This window comes from Fonsecaea nubica (assembly GCF_001646965.1).
Source record: "Fonsecaea nubica strain CBS 269.64 chromosome Unknown Scaff4, whole genome shotgun sequence".
NCBI classification, from domain to species: Eukaryota; Fungi; Ascomycota; class Eurotiomycetes; order Chaetothyriales; family Herpotrichiellaceae; genus Fonsecaea; species Fonsecaea nubica.
In genome coordinates, this window is record NW_019173677.1 from 52,903 (window position 1) to 67,374 (window position 14,472).

Sequence of the window (14,472 nt, forward strand, 5' to 3'; positions counted from 1 at the left end):
ACTTGCAATTCCTTGCACTCTCTTTTCTAACTGGGACCCTGGCCCAGCCCTGTGACTAGCTATCGCCACTTCATCGCCTACGACTGCTGGTCCTTGATGCCACACCCGCTCGCCTCTTTAAACCTCAAAGGCTCATTTCTTGAGCAGCCCCTCCAGCTCCAAACTCCAAACTCCTCCCATCCTTCCTCTAAACCAGCCCGCCTTACGGAGTACTTCCGATCTCCCTTAAAAAGCGACAGCCGAGACGAACCCACAACCCTGACCTCGGCCACCCGGTCAAATCTCGAACTCGTCATCCCCCTCTACCTACCTACTCCTCGCACCTACTACGCGTGGTCCCCATGCCGCGCGCCATGGCGCCCACCCAGAGCAAAAAGTACGCCGTCGCTTCGGAGAAATCATCTGGCCCTGCCAATTTGAACCTCCATGCTGCCAGTCTGGGTAATACGCAGATGCACCACCACCACCTGACTGCGCGCAACGCGTTCAAGAATAACACGCTTCATTCTCACCCTCAGCAGCAAGGTCTGCAGAACCTCTCACACGCCGTCGCACCAGCAAAGGCTCCCAATCTAGCAACTGGGCCTGAGCCTGGGCCTAGTTCGGGCGCTGGTTCAGGCATGGGATCTACGAATACACAAGCTCACGGCGCAGGAGATGCTAAATTGCACGTAAGTCTCAAAACTTGTTCATCCACCCATCTTCCCGTCATTTTAGTACCATACCTTCGCAGTGTCTTTTTTCTGTACATCTCGCATCTTGGGGGAGGCGTTCCCCCCTCCTTCCCGCTTTTCGCACCATGTCAATCACCTGTCACGAGTGAACTTTCTCCTCTTCCTCCCAAGGACACATCCTGGTCTGGCCGTTGAAGCCCAGTTGGGCCAATGCTGGTCCTCCAATGTGCGGTTAACCACCTGGCGCACCTACAATCTCTGCTTCCTTGGCTACTCCCCTGGTCCTGGTCCTTGTTTCGGGGGCCAGCCAGACCCCAGTCATCGTTTTGGTCCTTGCTCTATTTTCCGGGCCCCGGGCTGCATCTGTCCAGGGTCCCAGGCCAGGATCCTTGACCGCGACGTGCAACTGGCAACTGGGCTCTTGATCTCTTGTCGGGTCCTTGTTTGGCCCCTTCAAGCAGCTATGATTAGCCCGCTCGTGGCTCCCTTTCCCCCCCCTCCTACTCGTACCCTCTGCGACCGGCTCTTCAAGCACCAAAAGTGCCAGAAGCACGCCAGCAAGTCAACGCTTGGACCAGGGCTCCAGTCCACCACTTTGTCGACCTTGTCCCTCTTGTCCAATGCTCCAATACTCCTCTCAGATCCACCATAAATCCACCACACCGATGACCACTTTCGACTCCACTATCTCCTCTTCTCTTCCTTCTCTTCCATCGACCCTGGCCTGGTTCCCAAGTCGCCTGCCATGCCAATGCCTCTCCGGTGTCTCCTCTTAAGCTCCCGCGCCATCGATCCACTTGATTTGCACGCTACTGGTACCAGTTTCGAAAAAGCACAAACCCACACCCATCAAACTCGCCCTCTCCATCGTCTTTTTACAACGCCCTTGCCCCTCGGCTTTTTTGGCATCCATTCCATCTCTTTCAACTCTCGCCAAAACTTGTGCTCTCCATCATCCTTCCCCCTTTGACCTTGCACCGCCACGTCTGACGTGCACATTTTTGTACCTTCGCCATTTTTGACTGTCAAAACAAAAACATCCAGTCCCGCATGCCCTGGTTACTTCCCAGAGCAACACCCTTCGAGTATTCCTTCCACTCCCCATCTTTCCACCATACACAATCCAGCCAGCTAAGCTTCGACTCCCCGGGCTCCCTCAACGGCGACAATCTCAGTACATGGTATGCTGGGTTTCCCAGAAGCGCACAACCTCCAACCCACCCCCCCTGCCCGCCCACAATCCCTGGTGGCTGCCCTATCCGTTATCACATGCGCGCCTTGATCCCCTCCCACATTATCCATTCAATCGTTTCGAATCTCCATTATATCCACACCCTGGACATGCCGCAACAAACTTCGATCCAGTCTTAAATCTTTGCCTGTTCGCTGCATGCTATCCTGGTTCTATCTCGTTGCGCGACAAACCCCTCTGTCCTCTCACTCAATATCCCCTGGCACCTTGGCCAGATCCCCTGCCAGACTCTGCTCTTGCTGCCACCACTCCTACAGGTATGAACACCGTTTGAGTCAACCGCCAGTGGTTCGTGCTCTTGTGGGCGCTTGTCTCGTGTATACCAAATTTCCTTTTCCTCGACTAACACAGGATTCTCGCTTCTTGCCCTAAAAAAGATTCAGGATCTATTGAGGTCCCCTGGCTCTCCACCATGAACCGGGGGGATGAGGGTCGTCCCAATCGCGAATACTTGCCCTGGTTTGGATCAATCAAAATGCATTGCTTTCCACCGGGCTCCCGATAGCTATTCAGGATGCTTTCATTCTGACTTGTCTTTACGGCGTCTTTTCCTACTCTCACATTCTGGACGCGAATCTGCTTCTGTCGCGCTTTGATTCATCTTTGTCGCGATCGTTGCGCTGACCATATGGGTTCTTCATGCAGCATCGCACAACACAGCCATATTCAACAGTTGCGCCGTTGCATCACATCCCGCAACAATCGCAGACGAGGACGTTGAGCGGAAGTCAGAGCACCCAGCAACCTTATCCGTCCCCGAACCTCTACACCCCTCAACCCACTCTCCAGTCGCCGTTTCTCAACAGCCAGGCGCAATTCCAAGCGCAACCCGCAACCACTGATCCACCCAACTTCTACCCTCCGACGCAAAGTCCACGAAGCCAGCACAGCGGTGCTGGAACCTATTTTCCCCCTGGTGAGTCGAGAACGGCGCCGGAATCACTATAGACCTCGGCGGACTAATTTCAGGTCTAGAAAAATCCGATTCTATGGCAGCAACCGCGACCATGCAGAGGCCATACCCTCCAATTTATCACACCCCCCAATCCAACTCTCCAGCTTCCGTCACCTCACCTCAGACCCACGACCCTGTAAGGCCCATGTATGCGCAACCAGGCTCTCAATTGAGCCAGCCACTGTATGGATATCAGTATGGTATGAATTCGGTACCCCAGCCATACGGACAACATCATGCAACTCCTCAGCAACATCCAATTAACTCCCAGTCGATGCTACCGTATCAATCTACCAATTCACAACTTGCGGGACCACAAGTTGCCTCACATCATTCCACCATTTCCAGCAGTCCAAGACTGAAGTCGGAGCCACAGCATTATCAGCAAACCCCACAAGCGCGAGCGGGAATGCTTCAACAACAGCAGCAACATCCAACTCCGGCACCCCAGCCCTCGCCCCTACCACAACAACAAGCACAACAGCAACCTACACATCAGCAGCAGCAACAGCAGCAGCAGCAAATGTCACAGCAACAGCAGGCACAACCGCAGCAGCAGCCACCACCACCACCGCAACAACAACAACAGCCACCAACGCAACAAATGCCGCCAAATCTACAACCGAACTCGAACGCTGCCCCCGGACCTATTCCTGCCACAACTCCTCTAAAGGTGCGGCAAGACGGGAATGGTGTACAGTGGATAGCTTTCGAGTACTCAAGAGACCGCGTAAAGATGGAGTATACCATCCGGTGTGACGTTGACTCGGTGGATGCCACTGTTTTGTCGCAAGAATTCAAGTCCGAAAATTGCGTCTACCCACGAGCTTGTGTGCCGAAAGAACAGTATAAAGGAAACCGATTGAACTATGAAACAGAATGCAACAATGTGGGTTGGGCACTCGCAGAGTTGAACCCATGTCTTCGAGGCAAGAGAGGGCTGATCCAAAGGGCGGTGGACAGCTGGAGAAACAGCAATCAAGACCCGCGTTTGCGAAGTCGTCGTGTCCGGCGACAAGCCAAGATGAACAGGTCCAAGATGACACCCTCGTCCATGGGGAAGCCACCTGGTTCGGGCGGTCCCGTGTCGACAGGGCTTCCCGGTCCAAACTCAATGGCAGCTCCCCCAACCAGGCCCCCCGGTGCTCTACCCGGCACACAATCTCAGATACTCCATCATGCCCAGGATGTGTCTCCTACCGGGCATGATAATGTTGGAGGTATGTAAACCCATTAATCAACCCCTTCTAAAAAGGACCCGAACTGGTCATTCAGCTCCCGGCTAACGCTCTTCCAGCTCCGACCTATAATCCCGCACAACAAGCGTATCGACAAAATCCCGTAACTCCACAAATGGCGAGTCCCAACGACTTGCGTCAAAGTCATGTTTTCGCAGGTTATCCAAGCTATCCAGCCTCGCTGGCTCCTTCTCTGGGACCATCTATGGCACCATCAATGCAGGGAGGTCTCCACCATCTCGGACGACCGGGCGGGACGGCTGCCATGGTTTCGAAAGAACAAGAGGAGAAGAATGAGGAAGACAATGCCTTATTCGGAGAGCTGCCTGAAGGCAAAAGACGAAAGTTTATTCTGGTAGAGGATACGCAGAAAAATGCCCGTGTGCGAGTCAAGGTTACTCTGGATCAAATCGAGATGAGTGAGATCCCGGATTCTTACCGCAAGCAGAACGCTGTTTTCCCTCGTGCATACTTCCCGGTTCAGATGCAGACTGGTGCCGAGTCGATTCTGGGGGCTCGTTTCGTTGAAGAAGGGGACGAAGTCGACGGCGGTGTGCCGACGATTGGGAAAACATCTGTTTCGGTCCCAGTCACGGATGGCGAAGCTGAGGTATCTGTTCCTCTCATCTCTCGGAGCAAAAGAGACCGGGAACAGAAGATCAATGAACTCGGGTATCGCATGGCTTGGGGACAGGGTCGAGTGTTTTCAGGCAGACCAATCTTCCTTGCTCGAGCCCGTGAGTGCTTTAGAGACTGATATGGCGCTGAAAATGTTGACGTATCGCACAGTCGACGCCTACCGCAGCAAGCAACGAAGTGCACTCCTCGCATCCGGTTCCGATCCATCACATATCCCGGCTCACCTCGAAATTCGACCTGGCAAGCGGCGATGGCTTGAACGAACCAGAGCCACTACGCAAGCACTGACACCGCCAGCCCCGACCTCGGACTAAACAAGTGTCGGTGGCTCGGCCAAGCATGTCCGCATATTTGTTTTGCGCCCTCTGACGAGACTTCCGGGTGCAGATTTTGGGTTGTACACTTTTGTCCGATTTGTCCAAACGATGCGCTGTATATCGATGCCACCAGCCGAGATACAGACCGTCGCATGCTACACTCCGTGCGCTATGCAATCACACGATACCTGAGTTTGCGGTCCATCTAATTCTCAGCCGTCTCTCCCCCGCTTTTCGATTTGCCGCCTTTTGTTTCGAGAGTATCGCGACCTACGACCTTTGCACGTCACAGTTGAAATTTGATCAATGGAGGACATCTGCAACATTCCTCCTTATATGCCCTACTTTGCTTTGACGGCTCATTATATGGGAACCTTTCGTTTTGGGAGGGAAATAAAACACATTATGGATACCCTGGTGCGATTTGCCGCTGTTCTGGTACGTTGTTGGTAGCAGGCGGATGTTGATTTGGTGCTTGTTTTATTGCGGGGGAGTCTACTCAACCAAGCAATGGCTTCAATGGCGAGTGCGTCTTGCCGCGTCACCCCTTCCAGCTATGCATTATGGTTGGGAATGTACTGTGGCTGGAATTGGGAAACGGGATTTGGAACGATTTTACAGAGACGGCCGATTTTCTCTTTTGTTTCTTGGACCTCCAAGTTGGTTCTGCCAGGGCAAGAAGCGCGCATCCATCCACAAACACGACTGGCCATCAACGGATCGACTGGTGCATTGTTCAATTCACAGGGTCAACGGCTGCGGGACAAGGACTTTGAAGAGGCAGAGGCTGCCTTTGTTCACTTTGATGCTTTCACGATACCTTTTCTTTCTTTGTTGTCTTGATCACTTTTATATTCACCTGGGCGGATTCATTGGATTTGAGCATTCGGGCCTGGTATGGCCCCGAAGTATGGAAATTTTGGGAATGAGAATGGCAATGGAACCCGAGTTGGACATTTGGGATATGGTATATATAAAGGAACAGGGAGAAGCGAATAGCGAAAATGGCTGTAAATGGAGCTTCAAATGGGCAGGATGGATAAGGCAATGCGATGCACAGCACAGCACAGCGATTGCGGGGGACGGATGGGATGGAATGGAATGGGAAGGGTCAGCACCGACCACTTCAAAATAGGAGGAGGAACTTCCGTCAATCACGGATCTTTATTTGTTTTTCTTTGGCAGGAAATTTCGATGGACCGGCCAGGCGAGGAATGAGGATGAGGACACCGAATCTCAAGGAGAGAATGAATGGATATTCTTCTATCTCTGTTTCTTCCCTCAGCGGTTTTTTGCGCCAAAGTGTCTTTTGTTTCTGTCTGACAGACACGCGTGTTTATCGTATTTTTTCTTCTTCTCCCCTTTGCCCCCTTCTTCCTCTCGCATATCTCCCCCTCTCTCCCTCTCTTGTCCTATCCTTGTCCCCTGTCCCTTGTCCCTGACATTGATCTATCGTGTGCGACGAGGTGTGATGAACGAGGTACGAGGTACGATCTAGATACTGGACAGGGATGTGCTGTACTGTTCTGAGGACCAGTGTGTCTACGGACGGGATAGGCGTTGTGCACGTGTGTACAAAGTACTTCTTGTGCATGCATCGCATGTTCAAGTGGGATGTTCAGATGGGTTGGGCCCAGAAATGTTGAGGTCAACAGAGTAGCCCTGATAAAGATACAGTACTATTGTACAGTATCTCTCCGGCCCTCGACACATACCCCTCGGGAGCTCCTCCCATATCGGTCGGGTTTCTACTTTTATATACAAACGATTATATACATCGTGCCACCATGACTCCATAAAACAATTGCCACGAAGTAATGTACATGCCGCCCCTTGACCCTAGTGACTTTTCCCCTTGCATCCAAAGACGTAGACATGACTTCCTTCAAGCTCGTATACTGTCCGCATATTCCATTTACCCGTACCCGCTGGCCGTGTTGCTCAGTCTCTTACCCATGATCACCAGCATGGAGGGCGTCTAGCAACGTCGCTGCCGACTGTACACACAAAAATGTCCTTCTAACGAAAATGCCGAAAACGCTGCAACACTGATATCATGCAATAAACCGTGTCCAACTCGCGTCAGGAACGAGGCGTGTTCGTGAGGCGATATGGCTTAGGTCGATTCCCAGATTCAATCGGCCGCAGCCCAAGTTTGATCAAGATCCAACCGTCTTGCCGTCGCAGTCGGGGATCTTCAGGCCTGGCTTCAGGTTCCGCCCTGGGTCCATGAGACCCCACTTGTCTTCCCACTGTTGGCTGGCAGTGTTATAGATGACCTTCCATGGTTCATCAAATGCCTCAAACCTGTCGTACTGATGTCAGTCTATAACCGTCACTGCGATCCAGAGGGGACGCGACTTACCAAAAGTAGTCGGTGCCGTTTGCTAATGCTTGACACACCCAATTGTCCATAAAGGTGTTCATGCCATCAACGCCAGCAACAGATCCACTCTGCCCTGCCGTACAGGATCCGTCCGTGCCTCCACAATCTTTACCACCTCCGCTGGGCCAGCCTGTCTCACTGATGAGTTGTTTGACGTTGGGCATTCCCTCAGTCAAGATGACATCGTGAGACTGCCAAAAATCCCATGTCCAACTGGCGGCGACTTCTGCCGTGACACCGGCGAAAAAGGGATGGATATTCGACATGACATAATCCACGGCCTGCACAAGCTGAGCGTTCCAATTGTCTCCTAGATCTGATGTAGCAATGGGGAGATCGTAGCCGAGGGACTTGAACTTGGTCCTGACGCCGTCCAGCACGTTGATCAGTTCCTGCTCCGACTGTGCCTTGTCTTCACCTGCACGATAGAGAGCTTCGTTACCGACAATGACACCCTTGAAGACCGAGTGGTCTTTTGTGTCTGCCAGAATCTTGTACATCTGATCCAATTGGCGATCTGTGGTTGTCTGATTGGTGTCAATCCAGACGCCCATCCAGAGTTTCATGTCGCTGAGTTCAAGACGATCAATGGCATGAAGCACCATCTCGGTTTGATTGCAGTCAGTACCATAGAGTCGGACCACATTGGTGAGCTGTGACAAGACGGCTATGTCACGTGTGACATTGTTCTGGGAGGGTGGGTACGTGAAGCATAAAGGATACTGTGTACCCCAAGGGGTGTAATCCATTCCTGGGAAGACCTTGTGGAGGTCCGGGTTGTTCATGAGAGCCTTGATTTCGGCCGAATTCTTGTCAAGGTCCCCATTCGCATCGGTGTCTGAGGCTGCATTATTAGTGTCGCCACTGGACGAGCCGGAACTGCTTGAGCTTTTTGAACCCAGGACGCCACCCAGAATGCCTGCGACAATGGCGATGACGATAAAAAGGCCAATGGCAACACCCACCCATAACTTCATCTTTCTTTTCCCTCTGGTCTGCTCTGCCAACCATTCACTTCGCTCGGTTTTGGAAGCCGCACCCACAGCATCATAAGTCCCGCTGGGAGTGTGGTTCTTTGATTTGCGGCCAAACAGACCTCCTAGGAAGCCAGCGGTTCCTGCGGCGGCTGCAGCGGGGCCAGCGCCTTTTCCAATGTTTCGGTGGTTTCCAACTGGTGGCATTCCGTCATCACCATCGTCAAGAATGTTGTTCGGATTGATGTTGGCTTGGTTTATGAAGCTGCCGGGGTTATTTGTCTGGTAGGGGAGATCGTGGTAGCTTGGGTACGATTGTGGTGTTTGGGAACTGGGGTGATACTCTTCCAAGGGAATACTCCTTCCGGAGTAGGCAGAGGATCTGGGTCCGGGAGAAGGAGAAGGAGTGATGGTGCCTGGGGTTGCGGCACCATGAGCAAGAGCGAATGTCGAACCATATGAGGCTCGCTCGGGAAGCCGTGACGAGGGCTGTGGTTGTTGGTATGGAGAGTAGGACTGAGGAAATGAGCGAGCACCGTCAATACCAGTCTCGTAAGGATATCGATCCGCGGTGCCCTGCGCAACAGGGTCAAATCCCCCTCCTACCCCCCTATTTCCCGGGTGGTCCATTCCTGCGTTCACGTTCGAGTAGGGATTGTGGCTTTGTGAATCGTCTCTTGAGAGTTTGTTCGGACTAGACCTGTGAGGCGGAGGAGGGGGAGGGCCGTGGTCGTCGTAGTCTGTAGGTGCTGATCGTCGTGACAGCGCTCTGGGAGGCGAGGTATCGGCAAGGAGATGTGTGTCTTGAGGGACAGCGCGTCGGCGGGGGGATTGGGGAGGAGAGTGCTGTTGATTGCGACTTGGGGAGGCAGAGGCGTATCTGGGAGGAGGAGAGATCAAATCCCTTGGTGGGGTCTCATGATATGGCGGCTGCTGGTAGGGTTGGTAAGACAGGTGTGGTTGTTCCAGTGCCTGGGTCTGAGGCTCCCGTCCATGCGGATTCAAAGTGTTGTCATCTTCGGGCTCGAAGGAGAAGTTCCTTCCGCCACCCGACATTCTCGCTCACTGCAACTTCCCGAGAGATGTAGAAAAAAGAGGGTCCTCTGTGTATGGTGACACCGCAAGCGGTACAGGTGGTCCGTGGTAAGAATCAATGCAGCGCTTGTGTCGACCGCCGAGCACGAACGGTTGAGGGATGTCTGGTGATGGAGAAGCGGTTCAAAATTGGCAACAGATGCACCTTTGAGCCACCTATACTAGAGTAAATCAAGTTGCTGAGCCTGCCTGAAGACGGGCGCAGCGGTCTGCCCGCAGTCTGTGTTACTTCGCAGCGGTCACTGGTGATGGGGGCGGGCGCAGCCAAACAGAATACGGGGACGGCTCAGCTGAAACAATGACCAGTTAGTGTCAACCGGGGTCTGAACCGCTGCCAATCATGCGGGAATCGGGGGTTGCAGTGGTCGAAACAAACGTATGGGCAAACAGCGAAGGTGCGTCGAGAAGAATAGAACTACAGTGAAGTCGAGCATTATTGTCATTGATTGAAATCATGTGCATTGATCTGTTGAAGGGGGGAGAGCCAAACTGCGGACATGGGGTGGAATCGGTTGCCTTGTGAACCATCCAAGACTCCGCCTCAATAAGCTACAAGTGCAGCTCCTGCTTGTCCAATCAAGATGTGAAATTGTTCAAGCCCCGTGCTCCACTTCGGACAATAAATAACCTTGAATGCCACGGGGGGCACAAGCAAATGGTCCGTGTTGAGCAGACATCTTGTTCCAGCCGCATGTCCTTATTGCGAGCCTCGAGCTATCACATCTTAGTCCTGCCCCCCAGCTGCCTTCTCAAGCTGCAATTGTCTGTTGGCCGCTCCAACTCCTGGCTCTTGAATGCCTGCTGATGCGCGTGCTGTCCCTCGACGAGTCTCCCCCATTGTCATCTTCTTGTTCGATGCCTTAGCTCCGCGTCTTCTTATTGGTCCACGACGCTTTCGATGAGGCACGTCAGAGTCGCTGGTTGTGGTTGAGGCCGAGTCTTCGCTTGACGAGGACCTGTCAAGCTCAGACTCGCCATGCTTGCCCGACTCTTGCCCGCCACCCCTCGTACGCTTCAATTGGCCAGGCATTGGTTGATGATGAAGACTGGACAATGATTGCAGGGAGCTGCCGATGGTATTTCCTTGGGAACGCTCGACCAGTCCGCCGTGTGGGTTGCATAATCCGAGGTTCACGAGCTTGGCGATGTCCATGTACTGGAAGACGGCTTTGCACCAAAACGCCTCGTCACGTCGGTACCGACGGTATTTGACGGTGTGCATGTGGATTTGTTGCTCTTGCCCCCGATCGACCGTGACATCGTGTGTTTGACCGTCGTCACCTTTAGGAGTCTCCTGGTTTCCTCTCTTCCAGTACAGCTCGGAGCCCGCTACGTAATCTTCCACGACTCTGATGATCTTAACCTCGATCTCTCCTCGCTTGAATTGGTCGGCTTCTCCTAGTTTATCCTTGTCCATTGCGTGTGTGAGGTCCACCAATTCTTGCTCCATGGCCGTGGCTGGGATGTCAGGGTCTGCTGTTGAGATGTCCATGCGGCTCATAAGAACATCGATCCCCCTCTCTGTAAAAACCCATGGACAGATCGACATATGTGCCCGCTCGCCTTGGTCCGACCTATTCTGAGTTGCAGTATCGTCAAGCAGAGAATATCGTCCTGGAAGCAAGCTACCCTTTTCACTGTATTTGCGGCTCTCAGGATTCACCACGACAACGTTCGAGCACTCGGCCTTCTTGTTGCCGTCTATATACACGAAAGCGACATAGAGGAATGAAGCTTTTGGACCTGCCGAGGCGCTTGGTGACTCGAGGTTGCCCACGTTCCTGCCGTTCGTCAACTCAGCTCTTCGTGTCGAGGGTCTCAGATTATACCTGCTCTGGCCAAGGGGTGCATCGTTTGGTGTGGGGAAGGGGATTTGCGGTTTGACCCGAATTTGAAAGCTCACACCGGTTTTGGCTTGGATTTTGGTGGAAACGATGCTTCGACCCAAAGATCTGGTCCCGTATGTGGCAAATGGCACACCGTCGACACCTTCAACAAGGAATTCGAAGCCTTGCGTGGTAGGCATGGTTCAGGGGAAGAATGAGTTGTGTAGAATGTGGGACGGTCTGTGGTGTTGTGGATTATCTGTGAAAAATCACAAAGAGATGGTGCTCAGCGTGTGAATAGTGAGGCTCGGCAGACAGACGAGCGACGGTTGAACACATTTTAAGACAGATCAGGCGCACTCACTGCCTTTGCGCAGGACACTAGAGGATACTGCACAGCGTAGACACTCCACTGCTTACTCCCCTGGTCACCGTTGGCAGTCTCCTTCAATGGGCGGCTCGGTCTTTGTCGACAATTGAAAGCACTGAAGTGGCTTTTTCTCCCAAAGACATTCCTTTATCTGTGGCCCCCATTCCTTTCTTCGAGTCGACAAAAGAGGGGAAGGCCTGCCCTAGGCTTCGGTTGGAACTTGTCGAACAAAACATGGCCTGGCAGTGCTCATCGACCAGGAGCTATCTCATAGCCCAGAAGGACCTCGGTCGAAGCCCCTTCCCAGCCCCGGTTGCCTCCAGCAGACAGCATGAATCGACAAGCTGGATCAAGGTACAGGTGTGACACGACCCCAGTTCGATGACCAGGCACGATCAAGAACGGGACGGTTGATCGTTGGGATTGTGACTCCTTGAGATCATATAATCTTAATATATCATACGAAGCGCATATTAGGTGGCGACCATTAGGCATAGCCTTGACTGATGTGACGGCACCACTTCCATTTGGAAATCGAAAAACTCGTTCGGGTCCTTTGAGCCCTTTCCGTAGGTCGTACTCCTCGACAGTGTTGTTGCGCCGTCCTGCGTATATGAAGTTGCCGTCAGGAGACCAACACGCGCTCAGACACCAAGGAGGTGTGTTCCGTGGCAGAATACGCGCAACGGGTTTGGGTTGTCTTCGATCCCAGACGCGGATTGCCCCATCAATAGACGTCGCGAGGAAAGTAGAGTCAGATGTATTCGGGACCTCACTCTCCTGGTTGTCGTTCTCGTTATCATCCTGCTTTTCAAGATCTTCGGCATGTGGCAAGCCATTGATAACCGGCTGCTCAGCGGTATCGAGGGCGCCATTAGGGACTTGCGGCGTGGGTTCTGGTGCAGTTGGTGAGAGATTCGAGTCCTCTTGGGTAGGAGCTAGGACTTCTTGAGCAGCTGGATCCACGGAGTCCAACATTGGATGGTCAACGAGTTCTTCGGGTTGTGGACCATTTGCAATTGCACGCGCCATTTCATCATCCTCTTCGCCGAAGGCACCGCTGAGGTCACTACCATTGCCCATGACTCCACCAGCCCCGCCTCCAAAGAGGTCATCATCGTCATCCCCGAACAGAGAATCTGGAGTCGCAACTGTGGGATGTTCTTGAGAATCAACACCGGCTGGCTCGTTTTTGACACCGTTGGCAAGGGGTTTACTATCGTTGGAGGAGAATGTGCCATTAGCGACAATGACTTCTCCTGATTCGGCTGGGACAGGTACCGACGACAGCGGACGAGATTCAATGGAAGATATCTGACTGGCACTAGCAGCGAATGTGGTCCGCACCTGGCCCGTGTTTAGGTCCCAATCCAAGACTGTTTTATCCCAACTCCCGGATAGTACACTTTTTTCGTCCGAGGAGAGTGTCAGGACTGAGACAGCGGACGTGTGTTTCTGCAGCAACGTGATCTCTCTGCCTTCGTCGTGTCTGATCGATTGTAACCTAATGGGACCTGATGCAGTACCGGATAGGAGCCATAGTGCTTGACTATGGCAAGCAAGGGAGTATACCGGCGACAAGGTGCGGGTGGTTGTTGGGCGAGCGTCCCAGTTCTCCCAGTATGTCATCAGGACCCCAGCTTTTACCACACTGTCGACAAAGGGATGCCGTTGAGCTACCGTAAGAGCAAGCTTGAAGTTGACCGAATCAACCCAGTTGAATTTGCGGATATAACCATCGGAGCCCCCAGTGAACACCCATCGCATATCTGCAGTAGTGGTGACGGCGTTGATAGATGTGCTGTGAGGAGCGGCGATGGTTGGGACAATATCATAGGTCAAGGCCTCGAGATATTCGGGGGAGATATTTGAGGCTGTTGCAGCTCCTCGGGAAGAGTCAGCCTGTGTGGACGAAGGTTGTTGAGTGTCCTCTTGTGTTGCATTCTGCTCGCCAGAGGCGTCCTCGTTGTCGGATTGTTCAGACTGGCTTTCCGCATCTTCGTCGTCATCACCATCACCATCGCCCTCGGCCTCCGCTTCAGCGTCACCGTCGCCGTCACCATCTAGTTCTCCATCCCCGTCCCCATCGCCGTCCACATCTTGATCGCCGTCGCCGTCGCCGTCACCCTCGGCATCTCCATCCGCATCATCCAGATCTTGCATGGTCTCATCGTTGTCGTTGTCGTTGTCGAAACTTCCGTCCTGTGATCGGTCATCATCCTCGTCGAATGTGGGCATTATGCTGGCTCATAGTCTGGATATGGGAGCGTGCAGCAGCTAGACGATGCTGAGTATCTCAAATGACAACAGTCAAAGTGTATATATAGATCGAAAAGAACCGATCTTGAAATCGGTGGTTGTGAGAATGAATCCCAGACAGCGACTGGATCAAAAGTAACGATTCCCACCATTCCATCCAAGGCTTAGCGTCTTCGGAATATAATATTATCCGATCCGGCATATCCTGAAGCAAGCAAAATAGCCGACATTGAAATGACTTGCTCTGTCTGCCTTGTCCTTCCTTACCTTGGGGCTCTTGTCGTTCAATAATATCATGTCTCGATGGTTGTCTGTCAATGATCTGGACCATTGCCAGGTTTTCGGGCTGAGTATGCAGGCATCCCACGCAGGTACTACAGTAGTGCTAAGACTCCTTTTGGCGTCCAGCCTCAGCCCGATGCTTGTGTAACTTTGATCCTTATTGCTCTGCGCCTGACAGATTGTATGCCTATTTCAGTTATTTTGT

The 14,472-nt window shown here is 52.8% G+C and overlaps 4 protein-coding genes across 4 annotated transcripts; 1 reads left to right on the plus strand and 3 right to left on the minus strand.

Moving 5' to 3' along the window:
- Positions 1 to 353: 353 nt before the first annotated feature.
- On the plus strand, positions 354 to 5,072 carry AYO20_00948 (hypothetical protein; the record flags this gene model as incomplete). The annotated part of the gene is made up of 5 exons (XM_022639255.1): positions 354 to 671; positions 2,587 to 2,842; positions 2,902 to 4,101; positions 4,179 to 4,856; positions 4,909 to 5,072. The coding sequence occupies 5 exons, from the start codon at positions 354 to 356 to the stop codon at positions 5,070 to 5,072; spliced, it is 2,616 nt and encodes an 871-aa protein (XP_022504563.1).
- A 2,162-nt stretch (positions 5,073 to 7,234) lies between these two features.
- AYO20_00949 (hypothetical protein) lies at positions 7,235 to 9,491 on the minus strand (the record flags this gene model as incomplete). The annotated part of the gene is made up of 2 exons (XM_022639256.1): positions 7,235 to 7,382; positions 7,441 to 9,491. The coding sequence occupies 2 exons, from the start codon at positions 9,489 to 9,491 to the stop codon at positions 7,235 to 7,237; spliced, it is 2,199 nt and encodes a 732-aa protein (XP_022504564.1).
- A 763-nt stretch (positions 9,492 to 10,254) lies between these two features.
- Positions 10,255 to 11,556, minus strand: AYO20_00950 (hypothetical protein; the record flags this gene model as incomplete). The annotated part of the gene is made up of 1 exon (XM_022639257.1): positions 10,255 to 11,556. The coding sequence occupies one exon, from the start codon at positions 11,554 to 11,556 to the stop codon at positions 10,255 to 10,257; it is 1,302 nt and encodes a 433-aa protein (XP_022504565.1).
- Positions 11,557 to 11,975: 419 nt separating this feature from the next.
- AYO20_00951 (hypothetical protein) lies at positions 11,976 to 13,964 on the minus strand (the record flags this gene model as incomplete). Its single annotated transcript, XM_022639258.1, has 1 exon — positions 11,976 to 13,964. One exon carries the CDS (start codon positions 13,962 to 13,964, stop codon positions 11,976 to 11,978), a length of 1,989 nt encoding a protein of 662 aa, XP_022504566.1.
- Between the last annotated feature and the right edge of the window lie 508 nt (positions 13,965 to 14,472).